Source organism: Oryzias latipes, chromosome 12 (assembly GCF_002234675.1).
Source record: "Oryzias latipes chromosome 12, ASM223467v1".
Taxonomy (NCBI): domain Eukaryota; kingdom Metazoa; phylum Chordata; class Actinopteri; order Beloniformes; family Adrianichthyidae; genus Oryzias; species Oryzias latipes.
In genome coordinates, this window is record NC_019870.2 from 11,825,295 (window position 1) to 11,848,947 (window position 23,653).

The 23,653-nt window shown below is 38.2% G+C and overlaps 1 protein-coding gene across 3 annotated transcripts in view; it reads right to left on the reverse strand.

Moving 5' to 3' along the window:
- Positions 1 to 1,130: 1,130 nt before the first annotated feature.
- LOC101172596 (zinc finger protein 618) overlaps positions 1,131 to 23,653 on the reverse strand; it is a 39,226-nt gene continuing 16,703 nt past the window's right edge. For 2 of the 3 annotated variants that reach the window (XM_023960533.1, XM_023960532.1), the window contains exons 4-14: positions 21,439 to 21,483; positions 14,972 to 15,061; positions 13,917 to 13,997; positions 12,423 to 12,512; positions 12,224 to 12,313; positions 10,653 to 10,730; positions 8,750 to 8,794; positions 8,309 to 8,386; positions 7,425 to 7,583; positions 5,681 to 6,780; positions 1,131 to 5,452 (exon numbers count right to left, since the gene is read on the reverse strand). In XM_023960533.1, coding sequence (XP_023816301.1) covers positions 4,919 to 5,452; positions 5,681 to 6,780; positions 7,425 to 7,583; positions 8,309 to 8,386; positions 8,750 to 8,794; positions 10,653 to 10,730; positions 12,224 to 12,313; positions 12,423 to 12,512; positions 13,917 to 13,997; positions 14,972 to 15,061; positions 21,439 to 21,483 — 2,390 coding nt within the window. In that variant the 3' untranslated portion in view covers positions 1,131 to 4,918. The remainder of the gene's footprint in view (positions 5,453 to 5,680; positions 6,781 to 7,424; positions 7,584 to 8,308; positions 8,387 to 8,749; positions 8,795 to 10,652; positions 10,731 to 12,223; positions 12,314 to 12,422; positions 12,513 to 13,916; positions 13,998 to 14,971; positions 15,062 to 21,438; positions 21,484 to 23,653) is intronic. The other variant, XM_023960535.1, reaches the window with a different exon arrangement.

Below are 23,653 nucleotides of genomic sequence, written 5' to 3' on the forward strand. Positions count from 1 at the left end.
TAATGACAAGGCTAAAAAAAAGCAACTTCCTCCTGTTTAGGAGCTTTTAAATCAAACATTATTTGGCACTAGACCAGAGAAAATGTATATCATTTAAGTTAACTTTTTTGTCTGTGCAAGCAAATATTTTTGTAATTTAATTTAGAATTAGAATGCATTAAATATATATTTTAACTTGTCCTGTCCAGCAGTGGCTGTAAAGTCATCAGCATGGTGCTTTTCCAGATAAGAAGCGATATACTGCCACCTAATGTTCACATATTGGTATTAACAGGGAACCCCCTCACACACAGCTTGTCTGCAGTTAAGATTGATCACTTTCCTGTCTCCATTTACATCCATTCTGCAAGTTCTGCATTCGAGGAAAAAGAAGAAAAAAAACTTCTGCCATTAGAGTGCACGCTGACCTCCAAGCAGCCTTTCCTCGAGAAAGAGCTGATGTGAAACTTTTCTGCAACCCCGATTAAAACGGAAGCAATTGGCCAAAGAAAGGGCTATTTTCCCAACATTTTTCTTCTCCAAATGACTGAAAATGAAAGGCGGCTCCTGGGTACTTAAGAAAAAACCAACTTTGCATGTCACTGAGGTAATAGCTTGTGGAAAAACCTCACCTTCGGCAGCTGCAGGAAAAGAAGGTGGGTGTGGGTTGTAGTGTGAGTTCATTAAGGGTGAAGAAGGGGGTCGAACTTGGGACATCAGTGCGGCAAATTGGGCATTTTGACAGGTAGCCCTGTGTGTTTGCTTCCACTCGGGAGTCGGGAGCGCCGGTGCGTTTCTGCATGGCTGCAAACAGCAACAGCTCGGGGGGGCCGAATGACGCGGGTGTGAGAAAAGGAAGCAATGCCACCACCGTCAACATACGCTCCCCCCTTCTTATGCGCCATCACCAACCCCCCCCCCCCCCCCCCCCAGGGGAATCCTTGCACGCACTCTGCTCGTTAAACTCCCCCAAAAGCCCTTCAGTGGCTCCTTTCTTATACAAGGCTTCCTTTTCCTCGACGCGCCTCGGCCTCATCTACAGGGAAAAGCTGGGCTTCATTTCCCTCTGGGTGGGGGCCCTCACTCCAGGGGAAGCTTCTGAACTCAAGAGGTGAAGAATTAAAAAAAAATAAAAAAGCCCACACAATAGATTGACACAAATGTGGAGTTTATTCACACATAACATACTACAGAGGGTAATGTATTCAATAAACATTTAACAGCGCTGTCATATCTGACACAGAAAAAAAAGGGAACCAAAAAAAAAAAGACACTGATCCTTTTCTTTGCCATTATATAAAAATAGTGTTGCTACAAAAGTATAAATTAGGTTTACTAATAAGACAACTCAGATCTGAATCTACACAGGAATCTGCTGCCAAAGTGTGGTAAAAAGACAAAAAAAAAACAACATAATAATAATAAAACAACAAATCTAAGAGTCTTTTCATTTCAGCAGAGTATAAAAAGGAAGAAAAGCCAGTAAAATAAGATGAAAGCAACACCAAGTTGGTTAACCTGAATTAATAGTACTAGTAGAACAGAACAGATCCCCATGTTAGCTTTCGTTTACAACACTTTACAACTGAGCTTTTGTCTGAATAAGTTAAAATCCTAAAAGAAAAATACAACTTACAGCTGAATTCAGTTTTCTAGTAACCGTATCTAAGTTGATGTTTTCTATAATATCAAAACCCTTTGAAATGCTACTGTAGAAAAAAGAGGTAAAATGTTATTGGTGCTCCCTACTTCTGAACTCTGAAATGAAGGTCGCCCTCTTGTGGCATAAAAACAGCAGTTCTCCTCTATTTACATGATAGATCCTCTGGAAACGGATGACGTCAACCCGCCAACAAACGGCACAGCAACTCTCAAGTTGCAGGGTCAAAGTTCAGTTACCTGACTGCTTCATTAGTGTTGGGAAGTAGCATCACCTCAAAGCCAATATGATACATTTCCATTTTGATGAGAAACACTGGCTTATGACGTTATATATCAGAACTTTTATTAAAAGCATGCATATCTTAGATATATAGTTTTCATTTTTAACAACAAAAAAGAAAAAAAAGAATGCTGTTTGTAAGTAAATTGACATTAATATGTCAACAATGGCGTTTTGTCCCAGAGCGTATCCTATTGAAAATACTTAAGTTAATAAAACAGTGAGAGAAATCCCTTCATCGGTTCAGCCGAGGGTCCTTTGCTAAAACAGCAAAGTAGTGTACAGTATTCAGACTAGTTCTCTGACCTTCCATCTTTCTATCACAACACTGCCTTGTGGGTATTGAGGTAAAACATTGGACAACCGTTTCAATACAGTTTACTATCATCTTAGTTCAGTCGTTTCACCAAAACGATCATTCGAAAAACAGATGATGCTGTTAAGCAGAAAAAAAAGGAGTCAAACTTACAGGTTACAGTAAAAACAAAGGTTTTTTTAAAAGGTGTTAAATGGTTAGAGGTATTATTTTTGAGTGTAGACCAATATTCTCACCTTTACAGTCACTGTTTTTAGTGGTTTTGTTGAACAAAACATGTACGCGATTTAAGCAAAGAAGTTTTCGTCAACTTCCTTTTGTTTAGCAACTTTAAAAAAACAAAAACAATTTTATTGTTTTCAGTAAGTTATTTCTTTTCCCTTTTTGATTAAAAAGCGAGTTCAGTCAAGAAGACATATTCAACACTATGAGGTTCTCTAAATAAAATAAAGAATTAGCTTAAGTGAAAATGTACCTTTAAATCAAAAAAAACCAAAAGATCTTTTATTTTCTGAAATGACATCAGGTTGCGCCAGAGCCTAAAGATGAGCAAAAAAAATGACAAAACAAACCCAAAGAGGTCATATTTTTTGGCCCTGTCAAATCCAGAATGATGTTTTTTTATATGAAAATTCACTTCAACGGCAGATTAAGAGGTGTTTGTGTGTGTGGTTGACAGCATATAAATAAATAAAAAGTATCCCACTGCAGCCTTTCGGATTAAGAAGCAATCTTTCAGCAAAATGAAATGCATGTGGCGCTGTCAGCAGACTCAAAAACACAAGACAGTGTTTGTGGAGTTATGGAATCAGAACTGGCCACGACGCGCCGAAAGCACTGCACGACGGCGAATATGAGAGGACAGCGTCTTCAGCCTCTGGAAGTCCACGTGGAACTGCCAACAGAAGGCTACCATACAAAAAGGAAAATAAAAGGCATGGTGTTGGCGAGAAAAGACAGAGACTTAAGGCTCGAAAAACGGACGCAACAACCAAGCACTTCACCAGCTAGAAGCAAAGGCAACACATGTGACCAAAAGCAAGCTGTAGCTGGAATCTGCCTGTGCTTGACTAATGTGTCCCCTCGTCTGTCGCAGAACTGCATCGTGGGGTGGAAGGTTTCCTAAAAGCCATAGTTGGGGTTTACACCTCAGCGCTGAGGTCCGTTTGGTTTCGTTTGGGTACAGTGAGTTAAAAGTGGCGGTGCCTGCTTGAATGTGCTCATTCCTGAGAATATCCTGTTGTTTTTTTTATTTTTATTTATTTTGTTTTTTTTCCAGACGTAAAATATAAATATCCCGGTGGGTAATTGAACTGCAGGAGTGTCGTGAGAACAGTCAGGTAATAGTAAGATTTATTTAAAGCTTATTGCCTTAAAAAAAATGGAAATGCGTCGCTCAGGTGAGGAAGACGATGCTGCAACTGGAACCAGGAAACAGTGAAAAACATTAGCAACAATTTTCTTCCGTCGGGTCCTTTATGAATTAAACACTTTTGTGTGCGTGAACTCCTTCTAATTATAAAATCTCACTCAAATTAAGAAAGAAAAAATAAATACATAAAAATGTTGATTATGAGGGAAAAAAAGCATCCATTTCTGAACACGAGCGCTTTTGGAGTTAAAAAACAAAACAAAAAAACTACAAAATTACGCAAAATATGTTAGGGGTCAAATATTATTTATCTCATCTTTGTAAAACATCATACCTGAAAAGGTCAAGGGGACTGATGCAGATCCTAGTTACACTAAAAATAAAGAACATCAAGCTTTTCCGATTAGCCTCAGTAAACCTCTTTAGTTTATGTTTGTTATGCTAAAATAATCTACCAGTGAAGATGGATGACTTGTCACAAAGTAACGATTTCCTCTTTGCACATGTAGCGAAAATATTTGTGGGAAAAAAACAAAAACAAACTGAAAGCAAAAAAGTTTTGAACTTTGTGTTTTTTTTCAAACTATCTTGTGCAAGTCTTGCATGCAGGGCATGCAACTGATCCAAAGCTACATCTTTGAAATAACCATCAAATCATCTGAAATGACTGAGCTTTAGTTGTCCGAGGCTGAACTTTTTTTCTTCTATTGAGCGATTGTGTGTAACTCAGAAACCTAGTGCAGTTCCTTGTAAAGAGGTGCAATGGCAGTGAAAATCCACAGCTTGAGTCTTTTGTCACACACAGTGTGGAACTCTCAGAGCGTCTCGGACGAACCGTTGAGTGTGTGGCAGCAGATTCAAACGGTGAACGCTGACTTTACCTGAAAATGTTGTCAACAACAGAATAACAGCATTGTAGCCTTCGAGCAGTTTCACATGTAGACTGATAAGTGTTTCAGCTCACTGACTGTGATGAGGTCAAACTCTTCCCCTTTTCCGTGTGCAGCCCCAAACCTAAAGACGGCGTACCAGACAGGATTACCTGCACTTGTGACAGTTACCATTGCGCCCCCTGCTACCTGTTTAAGGTGCTTTACAGAAGTCCAATCACTATAGAAAATAAGCGATAATGTTTGAAAGGTGGTTAAACCTTTACAATGTGAGGTTTTCTGGAAACGTCTGTCTTGAGAAGTAATCAGGTTTTCTACACGCGCATGTTTACAGTTCATCTAAAACTACAGTTTATGAGTTAAGAGTCTTCAGTAATTGGGTGAAAGTTTGGTTTCTTCAGGTTTGATGCCATGTTCTTCTAACCCATGTTGGAGCGAAGGAATATAAGCTTGTTCATTTCCTCTGCGGTGACCTGCTGCCTCCTCTTCATGTTCAGGCTCTGCTCACACACCGTCACACACTCGCTTCGGATGCCCACGGCGGGCACGGCGAGGAGCCACAGGGCCAGGCGTGCCAGCCTGGGGAACTTCTCACTCACGGTTGAGCTCCAGAACTGAAACAAATCGGGGGTACCTTGGACAAGAGGCTCAGCCAGGTATTTGAAAATCTCTTGTCTGATTTGGCCTTTGCCCTCATCGGTACCGGGAAGCGTGCCCCTAAAAACGCCGCCGTTCTTTCCGTTCCCCTCTATGCGGCTTATTTTAGAGACAGGTGGGCCGTCAGTGTCCCTTTCTTCTCCACCTGAACCTCCAGCTCCGCTCATACCTCCATCCCTGCTTTCAGCAGCCATGTCGCACGCGCGTAAAATGATGTCTTCGTGCTGGTAGGCCGGAACAGAACGCAGCTTCAGCTGAGGGTCCAGGACCATGGCCACCTGGTGAGCTCTTTCTACCTGGAGATAAAAAATGTCAACATCCGTTAATCCTTCTTGAGGAAATGAGGCTAAAAAACAGAAAATGATCTTCCTATAAGTGAATTGATTGATTCTTTTCAACTTAACCTAAACTACTAACACATCTCTGCTGGAAAAATGTTCTGTACATTGGGACAGGAAATGGCCACATCTTCTCTGAAAAAAAGTTGATTTAGAAGCAAAGAATGAGCATTACTAGTTGAGTACCTTGAAGTTTTCCTTGAGCGCTTCAAGGAAATAATGGCAGAGCTTGCTGGCTGTTCCGGTTCCTGCCTCTCCGGCTTTAGACGTAAAAAACTTCTCCAGGCGTAGGTAGACTGGCAGCACCAGCTGTAAGGTGGGTCTCCTCTGGCTGCTCAGCTCCAGAGCCGCCAGCCGCAGAGGCGCCAGGAGGCAAGCCAGAGTGCTCAGCAGATGCTTGTTGAGACCCTGCAGGAGGGGAGCCGTGGCCTTGCTGCGGCCGTAGGCCTCACAGATGTGCTCGAAGTGCGAGTGGACCTGCAGCAGAGCTTCAGCCAAGCGATCCCAGCAAGGGGGGGTGGGGCATTGTGCGGCGGTGCCTTGTGCGCTTTCCTCGGTTGTGCTTGTGGATGTGTTCAAATACGGCTCCTCGCGAAGCGACAGCGTGGTGGAAGAGGCGATGTCTCGGCACGTTGAGAGCAGCTCGGCTAACTCGTGAAGGCCTCGCGCCTGGAGGCTGCGCTTTCCCAGAACGGCCTGAACCACGGCGCCAAGCGAGCACCCTGCACATCGTAGGCATATCCTTCCCCGTCCGCCACCTCCCAGGGGCGATCCTGCAAACCCAGCCGCCCACAACCGCGGCTCTGAGACATACACTGTGCGTATGTCTGACATGACAAACTCAGACAGCACGTTCTGCACCCAGTGGTGAACCTGCTCGGGCCCTTCCCTCAGCTCAGCTTCTCTCACGCCGAGCACATAGCGCTTCAGCTTTGACCCCTCCACCTGGTAAGCGGTGAGCACATAGCAGGCATCGGGCCCAGACGTCTGGGAGTGGCAGGTTACCGCGATGCCGAGGGAGGCGTTGGAGCCCAGAGCACAAGTGACCTTGACCTTCACTTGGTTGTACATGCGGGGCAGCTGGCGCAGAGCCAGGGCGCTCATGTTGCCCAGAGCGTCACGGGTGGAGTAGGCGCCGTGACGAGCACCTGTGTCTACAAGGGTTTGCGCCAGCTTCAGGAAGTCCTTGCTGTTGAGCACATTGAGCATGCTCAGGTCTGTGCACATGACTCGAAGCAGACGCTCAGCCACCTGCTGACGCTCCTTCTCAGGAAGGCCATTGTTCTCTGCCAGCAAATGGATCGATGACAAACAGAAAAGAAAAAAAAACATAGATTAATATCTCTGATTTATAACAACCCATTCCAATGAAAACTAGGTTTTCAGTGTTTTGAACATGTACTTGTAGCACACGCAGCTTTTCTTTTCATGATGAAGGACATATCTTAAAATTAAAATTAAGCTTAAAATTTTATTTCTTTATTCAAATTGTTCCGACCAGATGAAAAAATGCCGTTGGAAAGAGATGCTCGCTATTTCTGTTGCACTGCTAATGTTAGGTTGGCAGTGGTGAGGGGCTGTAAGCTACTGAGAGAGTGTGTAAATAAAGAGCTCTCAGCCAGCGGTACTATAGAGATTTATTTCCAATGAACTCCTGCCACCCTGCAGAAACTAGGTCCTAAAAATCAGGGCAGCAGTATTCTGATTTGGGCTAATAATTGACCAATCCTAATTAAAAGACCACTAGGAATGCTTTTACAACAGATCAAAAGATGACTGGAGTGGGACTTTAAAGTCATTAGTAAAATCCCCCAAAAATAAGGCACTGTCAACAAAATACTGTTTTAATAGTACTGAGTATAATGAGGTGCGAACTGCAGCTCCATAAAAGCAAAATAAACAAACAAAAATAAAATATTGCAGTACTTACGGCTGAGGGCATGGTTTCTCTGGGTGATGCTTTGAGGCTGGATCTGTATTTTAACTGAGGGGAGGGCCTGAGGCTGGGAGGCTCTCCACAGCTGTTCCTGAGGACCAGAGGCTGAGGAGGCTTTGGGGGAGTCCCCCTTAGTGTGGTTCTCATTATCAGCTGAGGAGAGAGGAAGGGAAAATATATATTTTAGAGCAATAATGTGTTTTTTGAAGCATCACAGTGAAGGAATTAGAAAAACAACAAAGGCATGGCGCAAAGTAACAATGAGAAAAAGAAAGAAAAAAACAAAGGAAGAGCAGGTTGAGTTGAACCCCTGAAGTCTTTTATTGAACAAATCAATAACACAAATTGGAAAATATTTGTTTACAGTTTTGAAAAACCCTAATGCAAAAGATCAACCACTAATCATGCATGGAAGTTCATTTCAGGCCCCCTTAAGAGCAAATGTAGAACTTTGAAGCCTGTATTTTCTGACTATTTAAACAACAAAAGCATTGTTGTAATCTGCCTCCATTGATGCAGCTGCTTTGAGATGGGCACAATGTCAGTTATCTCCAGACTTTTTATATGTCTGAGTCTACAAAACTTAATGATGAATTAAGTATGCTTCTGACAAACCTATTTTTAACTCTGATCTTATCAGAATAAAGCTCTGACCTTTACTGAAAATAATTAAAACTTTTGAAGAGAGACAAAGGTCATATTCTGCAGCCTCAGATCCAGATCTGCAACAACCCTCCAAACAAACTTTGAACCTCCAACTTCATACGCATCCAGGATTATATGAGCTCAGTTCTGCTCGTCTCTCATGCACTTGGACCCCTGGAGGGGCGTCCCTTCAACCCGTTTGGATTAACATGCATTTGTGGTGGTAGACTCACCGGCGTGCGACTGCATGTGCTCCAGCAGGTTGTTGTAGAACTGGAACTGGATGCCACAGGCACCACATGTGTAGGGCTCTAAAGAAATCACAAGCCCAACATGACCATTGACTCTTTTGTCAGAAGCAAACAAGAAAGCACTGTGCACCTGGCTTTGAGTTGCATTTTTGACAGCTGCATACAGCTGCAAATGTAGTCCCATCATCATCTGCCTGATAGTTTTTGCAGCTTAAACTCATTGAAATCACAGCTCCATCTCAAAGACTATGTTTCAAAACCCAAAGCTAAAGAAAGTTGCCATTCAAGAGGGGTATGAACCAGAGAAAAAGTCAAATAATGAGGGTGATTACAACAAATACTGGAAAATAATCACAAAGAAAAAATTAAACGCCAGCATGCTTATTGTTCTATTCCTCAACAAGGAAGTGGGGTTAACCTTACTTTGTGCTGTAGAGAAGGTAGTGGCCACCAGAGGGCTCGGTGTTCCTGTTGACATGAAGAAAAAAAGGAATTCAGTGCAACAGAAACGGGGAGTTTTCTGCTTCACTTATTCCCCTTCATCAATAAAAAATAACCACGTCTCCACAGCAAAAAAATAAATAAAAATAACTGCTGTGCTTTCATGAACAAACAGTAAAATGGTAATTCTTAGCTCTTACACATATAGAGTAAAGGCGGCTTTTATGCTCCTATGAGCCTGAACTTTTTTTTTCATAAAAGGCACAACGAGCCTCTTCAACGCATAATTCAACTGTTTAATTTAAATAGAAACAGTTGTAGCCTTAATGTAGAATCTAAGCACATGAAAAAAAACTGCTATGAATGTAAAGAATCAGAATGTAAAGGTTTAAAATGACTTTGAGCTCTAGATAACAATGTGTGCTCTTTATGGTTCCTGACCCAAATGTGTTTATTTAGAATTCATCCAAGTAGGGTTAAGAAAGCAGAGATAATAATAATAATAATAAAACAAGTACTCTAAAAAACAATCAACACTTGTTTGTGCTAAAATACATTTTCTGCTTTCAGCTGCAAATATGTTTCCAAAAAAGTCCTGTAAAAATATAAATCATTTCAAAAAGTAAACGATATAAACTTGTGAGTGTACTTGAGAGAAATCCCAGAAGTATGAGTGTTTATAGATTTTGAAGTTTTATAAAAAAGATTTAATACAAATACACTTTGGGAATTATTCTAAGTCCAGAAATAAAACATAATTATAAAGACATTTTTATAAACATGGCAGTTTATAACTTTTGACAGAGGTTCAAATAACTTCCTTTTAAAAGGATCATCTCAATGCAGCAGATGTAGTAGGTCATGTCAGCAGTGATAAGAAAAAACAAAATATACACTGTTTATTTTATTATATTTAGTACATCTCAGGCAGAAAGTTGGAATTGTGTTTCCTGAAAATGTATCCAAATCTTTGGCTTTGGTAACCTACAAAGCAACACCGCTGGATGGATTGTTTGGGAATTATGGGTACTGTAGTCTGAAGCCTCACACAGTGATTAGTCCTGTGCTTCCACAGTTTGTCAGTGAGTTGAATAAAGTTAGACTTTTCTGACTGTTTTGTCACTTGATGAGCCTTATAGTCTAAAAGAACATGTTACTTTATAACATGAAAAACATTGTATTTTTCTTTAACCAGAGAACCCCGTGAACCACGTGTGGTTCCAAGGCTTCGGGCTGCAGAGCCCTGCACTCGGTGCTTCCTGGTTTGTGTCTTTGGGCTTGGACACAACGCGGGCAAATGCTAACGCATAAATGATAAACGGCAAGGAGCAGCAAAACCTATTTTAGATGAACCTTTTAGAGTCCAGGTGCTCTGCGGAACAGAAATCATATGATGAAACAAGTTGGAAAAATTGTCCAAGTTTAACCACCCGTTCCTTAACTGATTGAGTTTGAAGTTAAACAAAAACTATAGTGTTTGGTGAATGATTGGATTTTGTTTGACTTACATTTCACAAATGACCAAAATCAAGTTTTTATTTTATTTAATTACCAGTTATGTTGTTGTACTCCATGTTCAACAAGGTCTCCAATTTCATGGCTCCGAGTGTGGGGAAGAATATTAATAACAGAGTCCTTGGAACCGAGTTTTATATAGTAGCGATTGATGCAAGGTAGGTCATTGAAACCTCAACACCCCCCCTCCAACTCCCAATTTAATTTTCAGCCCACGCACGACTAACAAAACAATGTCAGCTGAAAAGCTCCTTCCCGTCTACACTCACCTGCTTTATTTGAAGAACTGAAAAGACTTTTTCACAGTTTGAGCAGAAATATTACATTTGGACAAAAATAGACACGCTTCCACAAACAACTGTTTCCTCACCGCTTGAGTTCTGTGAACTGTTTGTGTCAACCAGACTAGACTGGATTGCACTCTCCAGTTTCCGCCTGAATGGGCTGTCTGTGAGGAAAACACAAAAGAGAAACAATGGCTGAAGGGCCCCGGCTAAATGACAGCCATGATATTTAGAATTCAAGCTGCACACCTACACAACCTTTGAAATAAAAAAATAATAAAACAAAAAATTAATGACATGCAATTCACAGTTCATTTTACAGCCAATCAATCTTGCTAGCAGCTGTACAGAAGAAACCAAACATTTCTATTTTAATTTGATAGGAAGAGGAAATGTATTTTTTCTCTATTTCATCTTTTTGACCCACTTCTAAAGGGGAGGCATGCTTTAAATAGGCCGGTGTATCTCAGTAAAACTGACTGGGGGGAGGGGGGGTCATTCACTGGCTGGAAATGATGAGGGAGAGAAAAAAAATCAATAATTAACATCATAATAAAACAAATCCAGGAAATGTATTTGTTGTTACATTTAAAGATGATACAGATTTATTTTTCTTTGTTTATTTGGGTTTCAACATTGAGTTACAATTAGTTATCTATATCAAACAAGTAGTCATCTTAACTAATAATTTAAGTTTTTTAAATACGGTGGCCATTTTGAAGATTTAATGAACTGATTTTAGCCACCATTTACAAAAAAGTTATTTAAAGTTTTAATTATTTTTAAAATTAAGTAGATTATAAAATTAAAATGATTATCTCCCTTTATGAAATCAAAAACCTTTAAGTTTTAAAAATAATTATGACTGTAGAAAAGGTTATCTAAAAAAATCTATAAACACGAAACCTATTTTACTGAAAAACTAAATTAGAAAAAAAAAGAAGTTGTCCAAGCTGACATTTGAAAAAATAATAATAAAATAGCCTTTTTTTTAAGCTTATACGAGGATCTGGAGTATTGTGGTACATTCTTCAATGACAATAGACACTTCAACGTTTTCAAAATGCATCCAAACATGTACCATGAGAATATTTCAAAGTTTCTTAGTTGGCTCTGAATTCCAAAAAGAAGTTAAAAGTATTTTGCTTTTGGTGGATCATTTTAAACATGTTTTGGGTCGAAGGATAACTGGAAGGTCCATAAGCAAAGTAATAACAAATGTGACCACAATCAAGGTTTTTTGGGATTCAAAGACAGTTTCCTGTGTCTGTAACAGTCATAGAATCACTATGTGAACAGTTTTTTTTTTTGTTTCAATGTTTTTCTTTCATATCACAAAAAGGAGGGCTGTCATGAACTCTCATCACTTAAACATTTTCAAAAGAAAAAACAGCGTTGAACATGTTTGGATTCATCACTATGTGCTGCGCCGTAATGCAACTGTCAAAAAAAAGTATGAAAGGATTCAAAATGCTGAATAAACTCTTCTTCTCGAACAACTGTGGCGAGTTTTGTTCTTTGTCCTAGTTTTGGCAGTCATGCCACTTCTCACCAAAACCTTACAAGTTACTTCTCTTATCTGATTGATAAAAACAAAACAAGTTTGACCTTAACTTCAAAATATTAAAAAAACAAAAAAACAAAGAATTAGACCTACTTTTGATTTTGGCACCCTGGCTTTGTCCATATTTGGTCATGTCTAAACTCCCACATTCCTGAGCCCGGGATGCTTTAATGTCAAATGAGCCTAAAAAGAAAACAAATATGTCAAGTTAGATGCAAAAAAAAAGAACAATTTAGGGACTATTCTGTTTAAAAATATTTTATGAAATCTATTAAACTCTGAACAGACGTACCCATTGGTGTGTGAAGAGCAACATGTTCTTGGTAGGGGTTAAAATATTTGTACTGCTTCCCGCAAAACTCACAAACATAGCTGCCAGTTTCTAAAAAAAAAAAAAAAAAATACAGAAAATATCATCTTATTTTCACAAAAATCAAAGGTAACAAAATTCAATGTTCATTGCGTCAATTAATAACAAGTTTGTTAGATTGCAGTCAAATAAAAAAGTCATTAGTGTCATGTCATTGGCGAAAGGAATGGAAAAAAAGATCAGAAGTAAATATGGGATTGTTGATATCAATACTCTCAACGGTTAATACAGGAGTTAGTAGCTAATCCACACATCGTCTATGAACTGCCCCATAGATGGTTTTTGAGATGTTTCACATTACTTGTTCCACTCATTTCTGCACCACACACTGCTGCTCTGCTGCAATAAAGGATTCCTGGTTCAGATTAACTGAACTCAGCTGAGGCTTCAGTAAATCTATGCTTTCAAAGATGGAATTTTGCAAACTAAGTTTGTGAAATTCACAATGGCTGTGTCAAAGTTCCCTCCCTTCTTTAACTACTAAAAACGATATAGTGCAAGACTATCTAGTGCCCTGGAGTTTTAAAGCAATTTGGACACCATGCTCACTGCTGTTTTTTTTTACACCAAATATGATGTCACCGAAGTAAAAAGCTGTTAAGTGTGAACATTTCAAGAATACCCTTTATGTGGTCTGATTATGAAAACTTGGATGGTTTATTAAAAATAAAATTACATACATTTTTTACAAACAAAAAATTGTTTAAACACAGTGCACTGAGGTCTATATCTAGTGAGCATCAATGCACAATAGTTTTTTGCAGAGACTACTGGGAAATATCTAGGAATGGAAGAATTCAGACCCAACCTGAATTTCCCTGAACATGAGGGAGATTTTCTTTAAACCCAGGACAGAGTTGGACACGGGGGTGTTTTCACGCACCTGTATCCCCTCACATCTTGCACATCATTACCCAAGCTGGCCCCTTACTCACAGTTTTTGGACAGGTTGCATCTGGACTTAAATCCCCTCTCTGTATATGATTCAGTATTTTAACAGATTAAGGGGTAAATGGTGTGGGAGCTGAGTGTAACACCTAAGATTTCCAAAATGGGTTTCTATTTGTACAAATCCACAAACATTGTGACGGTGGATGTCCTATGAGGCTGCTATGGGATGGCTAATGTTGGTTTACATTTATTTTCAAACATTTATTTGATCAAAGACCAAATAAAGGAATTAACATCATTTGAAAGTTTGACAACAGCTATAAACTGTTCAATTTGTGGCAATGTTTTACTTTATTTTAAGCAAAAATGTCATTCGACACTAACTCAGTGCTTAAAGGAATTAAGATAGTTCTTTTAGTTTAGTTTGTGTAAAATAAAAATGTTTTTTTATGGGCATTATACACTGCTGCATTATTGTACTTTTTTAACTATATTAGCCAAAAGCAGATCACACAACAGTCTTACTGGGGCCAATTTTCTGATAGGGTTCAACTGGCTCCTCCTCTTTAAGGCCATCTACCGGTAACACGACCCGTTCATATGGATCTGAGGGAGAAAAAAGGAAAAAAGACAAAAGCAATGTATTTTACATTACATTCATTGACTTATTTCTTACTGACTAAACGTACAACTATTCAGATTTTTTGAAATTCTGTTTTTGAGGGTTTCATCAGCAGGAACCCCAGTTTAGGTAAAAATAAACAAATAATACTTGAAATCAATTAAACACAAGGCCCTGAATCTATATTCTATGAAAGTGTAACGTTTTTGAATGGAATTATGGAAATGAATACACTTTATGATATGATGATATATTTATGATAATTTAACTATTAACAAACTACATTCAGAAATAGATTTAAATGAATTACTATTTCTCTGATCAGCAGTCTAAACTGCAGAAGTCTGTCTAAAGAGATGTTTACTAATGGCAGACAGTAACAAAGCAGCTTTATTGGAGGTTTACTATTGCAGGTTTACATCTCTTTTGTTAGTATAAAGATCATTTGCATTAATAATATAGAAAAACTAATAGTATTGCAATTTTTATGATATTGGCGTGTGAAATGGTTTAGTCAATGCCATCCATCCATCCATAAAAAAAGGTTAGTTTAAATCTTTTGACATTCTTTATTTAAACCTTTTTTATATGAAATATCATCATTTTACACTTCCAGCAAAGATTTAAAACAGAACTTTCTACATTTAAGAAGATGGTGGTATATAATCACTGCAACAATAGACAACCTGACACAGAGCCAGCTCTGTTTATATTTAGCTTTAAACATTCGCAGCCACATCTAGTAACATTTTTTTCCCTCCAGTATTGGAAATATTTAAGATTAAAATGAAAAGCCTGACCGCATCAGAAAAAATATGTGGTTTTTAGTTTTCGATTGTATTTAGTGAGCAAGCATGAACTGACTGAATGGAAGGTCTAAAAGACACATTTCCAGTTTAAACTCACAAGAATAAAAAGAAATATTTCAATTTTAAATCAGAGAAAACTCAGTGGTTACCATCAACAGCATGCAGGTCACGATGCTCCTGGAAGCAGCTGTAGTACTTATACTTCTTTCCACAGATATCACAGGAGTAACGGAAGCTACCTGCAGGTCAACAGAACAAACAGCAAATCTCATGCTTGATGCTCTTTGAGGCAAATATGCATAGAAGCATAAATGACTAATAAAATATGTCAAACAGTGTGTAATATGATTATAAATTCAATGAAATGGTATGCATTAACATGTTTTTGGTTAAGAAAACAGTAAAGAGGAAAGCAGCCTTAAGCTAAGCAATCATTTTTCTAACTGAACCTTACATCACATATGAGTTGGAAAAATACAATTGTTAAAATGACAATGCGCACAATGACATACAATCAAAGCATAAATTTCTTAAATTAAATAACATCATCCATCAATTCATATTTGGACTACTTTTTTAAACTTTTTCTACAGGAGCATTGGCTTTTGGATCAAAAAGGTTGTTCAAAAATTAAGATGAAACAAATACACATGCTTCAGTACTGACTTGGATGGTTTATACAACATATGGAATAAGCCAATTTTTATTTTTAGAAAACAAATTCATTGTCATTTTGTGACACATTAATATTTAATACTGAATTTACAGGAGATTAAATTTCAGTGCTATAAATAAACATATTAAGTTAATTTTTGATAAACACAGGTTGTATGAAGACAGGGAAAAGTTTGCATCAATTTACTATTCTATATTAATGAAGCTAGATGTTTAAATATAGAGAAAAACCGTATTTGACTGCTGACCCACTTAAAAAAGATGAAAGAGGTCTGCTATGCCCACCACAGATGAGAGACAGTGTTACAAATAATCCAGGAAGATTTTTAAAGATATATTCATATAATGCTGCAGAAAACAACTATTTAATTCCTACAATTGAGCAATAATTCTGTCCATCAGAATTATCTTTAGAAGGGGGAACTGGTCAATAACTTAAGAGAATTAGGAGCATAACCATTAGTAACTACAATCATGGATTAAAATCCTGCAGAGCCCCACAGCTCCCCCTGCTTAAACCAGCACATGTCCGAGCTCCTCTAAAGTTTCCCAGAGACCAACTGGATGATTCAGAGGAGGATTGGGAGAATGTCATGTGATCAAATGAGGCAAAACTTGAACTCTTTAGTTTGAACATCTTTTTTTTTGTTTGAAGGAGAAAGGATGGCGAGCTCCATCCCTAGAACACCATACCCGCTGTGCAGCATGGGAGTGGAAGCATCATGCATTGGGGCTGCTTTTCTGCGAAGAGAACCGGACGCCTGATATCAAGGAAAGACTGAATATGGACTGTGTATGGTGAAATTTGGGGGCAAAAACCTCCTTCCATCAGTAACAGCAGTAAGGATAAAACATGGTTGGATCTTCCAGTATTATGATGATCCGAAACACAACAAAGAAGTGGCTACGTAAAAAGCATTTAAAGGTTCTGGATAGGGATGTGCGATATATCGATGCCAGCATGGGTATCAGACAATATTTGCATAATTTGAGTTTATCAGTTTCGGTCAGTCCGATATTAAAAAATATACCGATATTCTTCTGACTACACTATTTTTGAAATGTATACTTGTTCCTAATAGATTGGGAAGCTTATGCTTACAGTCATAGTCAGTAATTGACAGTTTTTACATAATTGTTATTTTTGATGTTGTTCCTAATAGATCCCTGGCAATGGAGAGCTTATGGTTTACAGTTGTGTCCAATATTCAATAAATGGTCTGAATGCTTGTAGACATAGTTATATAAAAGTTTTAAAGTAACACTTACAGTGAAATCATTTGCTATATGTTAAAAATGGCAAAAACAATGTGATTGTCCAGCAAAAGAAAAGTTGTGCATTTCTAATATGAAAACAAAAAGAAAATCAAAACTTTGTGTTACTGTAGACACTTGATTTAAGTATTGCGATTGGCAAATATCGGCAATTGGCCACAGTTGCAGAGTAAATATCGGTTATCGTATCGGACAGAAAATATTATATTGGCCCATTCCCAGTTCTGGAGTGGTATAGCCAGCCCCTGGACATCAATCTATTAGAGAATCTTTGGAGGAAGTTGAAAGTCCATATTGCCCAGCAATAGCCCCAAATCATCACAGCTCTTGAGAAGATCTGCATGGAAAAATGGACCAAAATAGCAGCTACAGTGTAAGCAAACCTGGTGAAGACCTACAGGAAACTTTTGATGTCTGTCATTGTCAACCACAATTAAATTACAAAGTATTGAGGTGAACTTCTGTTATTGATCAGATATAGTACATATTTTCTTTAAAAATCAGACAATGCAAGCTTTTTGAAAAGTTTTGTTTTTACATTTTGTCTTTTTCATTGTTCATGTTACAGACCTCTCTCATTTTTTTTAGGGGGACAACTTGCAGTAAAAGTGACTGGCCAAGTTTTTTGCCTTAATGTATATATACATAAATAATGTTATAAGCCCGGAACATAAAAATAAAGTCATTAAATAAAGTGCATAAATTCCATTTATAAATGCCCATACTGTTTAACATATTGCCTTAAATTATGCAGTTGGAATACGTTTCCTTTTTATAAGTAGATGTTTAAAACCCTGAACAGACAGGAGTCCTTTTATAATTAAAAAATAAATCTGCTTTGTGCCTGAAAAAAAAAAAAAAACTCTCCTTTATCAAAGGCACATGCTACATGTACGGAATGGAAAATAACTTCTAGAATACATTCAGTTTTTGCTTGGCCTTGGTTTGCTCTTTTTTCCATCATCACATTTCTACGTGATGTTGTTAGTGCAAATGAAGCATCAACACGCACCAATGTGAGAAATGTTTTTACCATTTAGCAGTTAAGTGACATTTTCTAAATTTGCTTCCTTTCCTTTAGTAGATGAACTGTAAATTCAGTCAAATCCATTATTCACTGACTTACTATGACTTTCCGAAGATTTCAACATAACAATAAAAGCATTAATATTACTAATACAAAGATTAAATATATAACTTTATGATGTTTTTTCAAGATTATTTATGTTTGTAATGGTAAAAATTCTGTGACATTTGTTTCCAAATATATTGTGTCAAAAGTTTCCATTAGAGCAAATGCAGTAAAAAAGCTCAGAGAAATGCTGTATTTTACTTGAAAAGAAAAAGTTGACCAACTTCCCAACTTTAAGCTGAGGAACTTAAGAAATGCAGTTACCTTTGATTCTAATACAACACCTTCAGGCTGCAAATAGCAAACATTTTAAATCTTTTGAATAATTTACTAAAAGTTAAACTTTAACATATTTCTTTCATTTGCCTATGTAGTTAAAGTCAAAAGATATAAATGCTCTGGAGAGAAAGGGGACAATTCTAGCAAATCCATAAAAATACATAATTTTTTAAACATCATTTGTCCGGTTAGATTTTATGGATTTACAGATCTAAAGCCAGAGACACTAATGCTGCATTCACAGAAGACACGATTCGGGCATCAGGGGCGTCGAGTTTCATTGTTAAGTCAATGTACAGACGCGATCTGAGGTCCTGCAGTGCGATTTGGGCATCGGGCGCTGGTTGGCAAAGTTGACTCAGCGCTTCACCCAATCAGGGACTGCTGAGGCAGCGGGGTTGCCGGAGGCTGACACGGTTACTGTTGGGCGAAGGCGGGATACACCCTGGACAGGTCCCCACCAATCGAGCCCATTATGCAGGTCAGCTGGCCAGCAGTTGGAGAGCGGTTACCGCGATTGCTTTAGGTTCATGGGCTTATGATGTTTATCTAATTTTCATCGAGACAGTAATAAAAAGATCCTCCAGTTTAATTTTTACTTTTTCCCCTTTTGAGTTAACGCTCAAACTGGGCAACAGACAGAAGTTACGTTTAAAACGGCCATAATCCAGGCGCCGTGGAAGAGGACTGAATGATCTGGTGAACCCAGACATGGCGACGTATTTGCTGGCGCCTCTGTAGAGCTCCCCAAAACACATAAACCCAAGCTACTCGCCCAACATGAACATGTCTTCTATGGTGTGGCAACGAAGGAAAAAAAAGTTTTTTTTGGGGGGGGGGTTTGCTTTAAATGATTATTTAGATGATTCAAAGGAGAACCGCTGTTGACCTAAACTCCACTCAGTCAGAAGAAGAATAAAAAAAATCCTATTTTTCTTCTTCTCTCAGATTACATTTTATCATAACACTCTTTGTGACATTAAATGTGTCTTGGTCCTGTTTTCAAATGTCCTTTGCTGATTTAGCGTGTCAAAAAAAATCAATTACCATCTATAGTGGGCTGCTATATTTGTGTCGAGTAGGACTTAAGCCAGCGTTAAAGTAGCTTAATGTTGCTGTTTTCAACTATAAAATCAAATGTTATTATCATTGCTAATATTTGCAGCTATAGATTTAATAAGCGGCTTCGTCTACAGTAGCAGCAGCTTTATTTAAAAACATTTTTTTGTGTGCAATAAGAACGCCAATAAATGCAGGCTCTGGCAGTTATTATTCATTCCTTAGAGACACTGCTTTTTGTCAACCATTCATCAGTGTTTACAGTGCAATATTCAGACAGAGGCAACTCTTTATGTGATAAAATAATTAAAATATGTTTGCTGGAAAGTTTAAGAGAGCAAAAATCTATCTTATACCAGCATAAAGTTCTTCCAACCCACAATCACAACAGTCCCTTCCAAACGCTTATTAGTGGACTTATAAGTGGAATAGCAATTTGCTTTTCAATTTGAAATTTAATATGCAATTTAAAAACGCAATTCCAAAATGCATTTGGTGGCTTGTAATCCAATATCAAAAACAGCAATTTAAGTATGTGAGTTTCTGATTAAACATTTTATATAAATGCTAATTCCCTTGTTTTTTCTTATGGCTGTGGATTTGTTTGTGGTCTTTTCGTTTAAAGGGATATTTATTTTTCTAAAGGCAACTCTAGTGTAATTTGGTCATGCAGTTTGGAATATATTGTACTTTCACGTGTGATTAAGCAGAGCACTTTACTTTTAGACAGCAGCGTTACTTTTTATAATTTCTGAAATAGGATGAGAGGCAAAACTTTCAGCAATCAGACTTCTTTTTTGTAAAATTTTAGATTCAAAAAGCAGACGTTTTGTTAAAGAAGGGTTTGAATGGAGATGACTGACTCTTTTTTTCCCCCCACTGTTGCTTGAGCATGAAAATAAGACTATGCACGTTTTACTGTGGATACTGTTAGTCCCTTGCACAGGTTTTTTAATAATTGGATCCGATTTCAATAGCTGGAATCATTTCACCATTGTGTTTTCTCCATGAAGCACCATAAAATGGTCTAAACTGAACAGAGTTAAAGCAGTTTAGCCATTTAACACTGGCTCATTATAGCTCAGATGATTCATTCAGGTAGCAGTTTATCTGCCATTCGGGAGCTGTTCTACTTTAACCACAGATGCGTACAGGATGTGTCTGAATTCCCCAACTATAGTGCAGGAGTATCTGGATTTTAACACATTTCAGACACATGCTCACTACTTTTTTTTAACATCAAATATGACATCACCCATTTGCCCAAGTTAAAACCTAATAAAAATGAGAATTTTCCAAAGACTATTAATGAATCCACTGTTCTATGACAGATTGTTAAAATGCAAAAACGCTATTCACCATTCGTGGTCCTGCTGTTTCCCTGATTGTTATTAGTGCAACTTTTAATGTTTTTTTGTTAGGAGCCTGATTGGCTGTTGATCTTGTCAATCAATCTCCTCTTTGTTGTTTTTGCTGTGTAGAAGAAATCTATGATCACATTCAGATTTGTATTGTCATTCTATAAAACTGTGCTCCTTTTTTTTTAAGTTTGAACTTTCAGAGTTTAGGCAAGAGAGAAAAGTGTGAAAATGCTCATGTTTGTCAGAGTAAAGTGTATAAATCATTTAGTTTGGGTTGTACTGCCTTAAAACATCTGTAATGCTACTTGGCAGATTAACTTAAACTTGCTATTAAAGATTTAGCAACTGAAGTAGCTAAGAGAGTAAAAGATGCAACACAACTTTGTTTTGCTGCACAGGTAGAACAAGGAATCAAAGCTGTTCCAAACTCTAACAGGTTAAGTTCCTCAAAATATTAAATCTGTCAATCAATCTTGGTTCTTTTAAAGAAAGAAGACATGTTCATTATTTCAAGGTTTGGGCACATTTTCTAAGATACCTAATTATCTTAAATTATGTTTGATCAGGTAGTTTTACTTGTGATATGACAAACTCTGCCACAGCAGTTTGTTAGACAAAGTGGATGTGGTGGTTTAGAGGCTGACAGAAATTCAGTGAGTGATGACTAAAATAGGGAGCAATAAGAAAGCCCACAAGAAACATCTATGCATATATTGGAATGGAAGTGTTGCATACAGTCTCTACAATTTTTTTGTTCAGCTCAAAATAGCCCCCTTTATGGATTTTCTGAGGGGAAAAACAGGCTCAGAGTAAAATAGCAGTAAAATGTACTTACTGTTGGGTGTCTGAGGTAGACCATCTCCAACCATGCTCTCTGATTCTATATGTGAGGGAAAAAGGAATCTGGTTTGTTAAATAGTTTAAAGCCAAAGTGTTTTCACAGATTCATCTCTTTAAAATGATTTTGAGGTCAACAAAGCATTTGTGAATTATATGTTTCTTGGTCTAAACCTAACAGAAAACACATGCATTCTCTTAGTTCATGAAACTGAAAGCTCAGTGCATTAAATACTAAAAATAAGACACCTGTTATCAACTTCTTTCTTTTAAATAAGAAAATTTTCGTTTCTATGGAAGCATATGTGTCTCATATTTCAAAATAAAAGTCAATTCCGAAAATAAATTAAAGATCAGTCCTCCAAAATGCTTTTTCATTTTTTTCTTCAACACCACTCATTCTGTGACGTAATTAAAGTGATAATGCAGGGGGATTGCATTTTCGTTTTCACATCCACAGCCCAAAGCTGCCTCATAAATCAATTCCAGTCCGCAGTTCCGGGGGGGGGGGGGGGGGGGGGGGGGGGGGGGGAAACGATGACGTCAGCGCTCACTCTTCTTCTGCGTTGTTGGCCCTACCAGCAAATGATTGGTGGGTTATGCTGATTTCTAATCCGATCATGGCTTTTACGTTATGGATAGACGGTGTGGTGCTCCAGGGGAGGCTTTGGAGTGCAAACAACACCACCTGGCTGCTCTGTGCGAGCGAACAACGTCTCTGAGCAGAGCAGCCAGACTCGTGGCTTCATGTTTGCGTGCAGGGGAGGGTGCTTTATTGCGAACACAGGAAAACTGTGCCCGGCTTTGGGACGCTGTGTGAGCTGGTGGAGGCGGCTTTGAATGCAGAAATGCCGCTCCGCACAGTCCTGAGAAACCGTCCCAACAATCATGTGAATTTGTTTTTCCAGTCGTGTCCAGACGAACTAAAGGCGGATGTCATTCCCACATATTTACATGCAGCCAAGATGCACATTGCGGCATTGATCGCATGGATTTTAAGTAGGTTTGAAGCTAAATGTTGCTGTTGGCGCGCATGAGCCTAATCCTAACCCTTCTTCCGGGTCCGTACGGCTAGTGCTTTATTCTTGGCGGCACCGACCCGGAAGAAGGGTTAAAAAAGTATAAGCAACCAGGCCCTTGATAATAATTAATAAGATCATATTTAGAAGATCGTCTTCTGCTGTTTCCTGCTGGTTTTGCTGTTCGAGGACAGCTGCAGCCTCCCTCAACAGCTCTAGCACAGATTTCGGCATGCTGAACTTTCCAGCTTCTGACAAAATGTCCCAACGTCTTGGTCCACACTCTTCTATTCTTGCTTATCTCTCATTTCCCAGCGCCAGATGCCCGCAGCAGTGACAGAAGAAAAAGAGGGAGCACTGAAGTCATCGCCCCGCCTCCCCCTGGAACTGCTGACTGGAGACTCTTTAGGTGACAGTTTTTGCGTGGTGGATGTGAAAACGAAAATTCAATCCTGTCTTTGCATTATCGTTTTACTTACGTCACAGAACGAGCGGTGTTGAAGTAGAAAATGAAAAAGCATTTTGGCAGATTGATTTTTGATTTTATTTTTGAGTCAACAAACGCAGCTTTATTATTGTGGAAATGAAAAAAAGCATTTCCAGTATTGACTCATATTTTGAAATATGAGACATATCAGCTTCCATACATTTCACTCTATAATGCAAATTCCCATTTAAATCCATTATAGGTATACAGTTTTCCTGCTGACAGCTTCTTTTTTTTGCTTGTTTGTTTTGATACAGTAAACTATTAAATGTCATGTTGGCTCTGTGGAACAGGAGAATAAACACATTTTTTCTGCTGTGTCAGTGGACACCAAAACATTATAACATGGCTCTGTGAGCTTCCCATCATTTAAGGAGACACTAAACAGAATCTGAAGAGGTGTTGTTGTTTTTTTTTTAACAAAGTACAGTCATGTTTAGGATGGCAAATATATTATTTATTCCCAACTTTGATTGTGAGGTTGAAAAAACATCAGGATCTGTGTAAAAAGAAATAGTCCCGATAAAAATGGGGGATTTCAACAAATGCAGAAATATTAAAAATATTTACAGAGAATCAAAAATACAATATTAAACAAAATAGAGTTAAATGAGTGTAATCCAGAATGTGGACATTGGATTAAAAATAGTCTGATAAGCCTTAGAAATCTAGGCAGCGAGGTTTAAATCATAAAGTATATTGGGAAA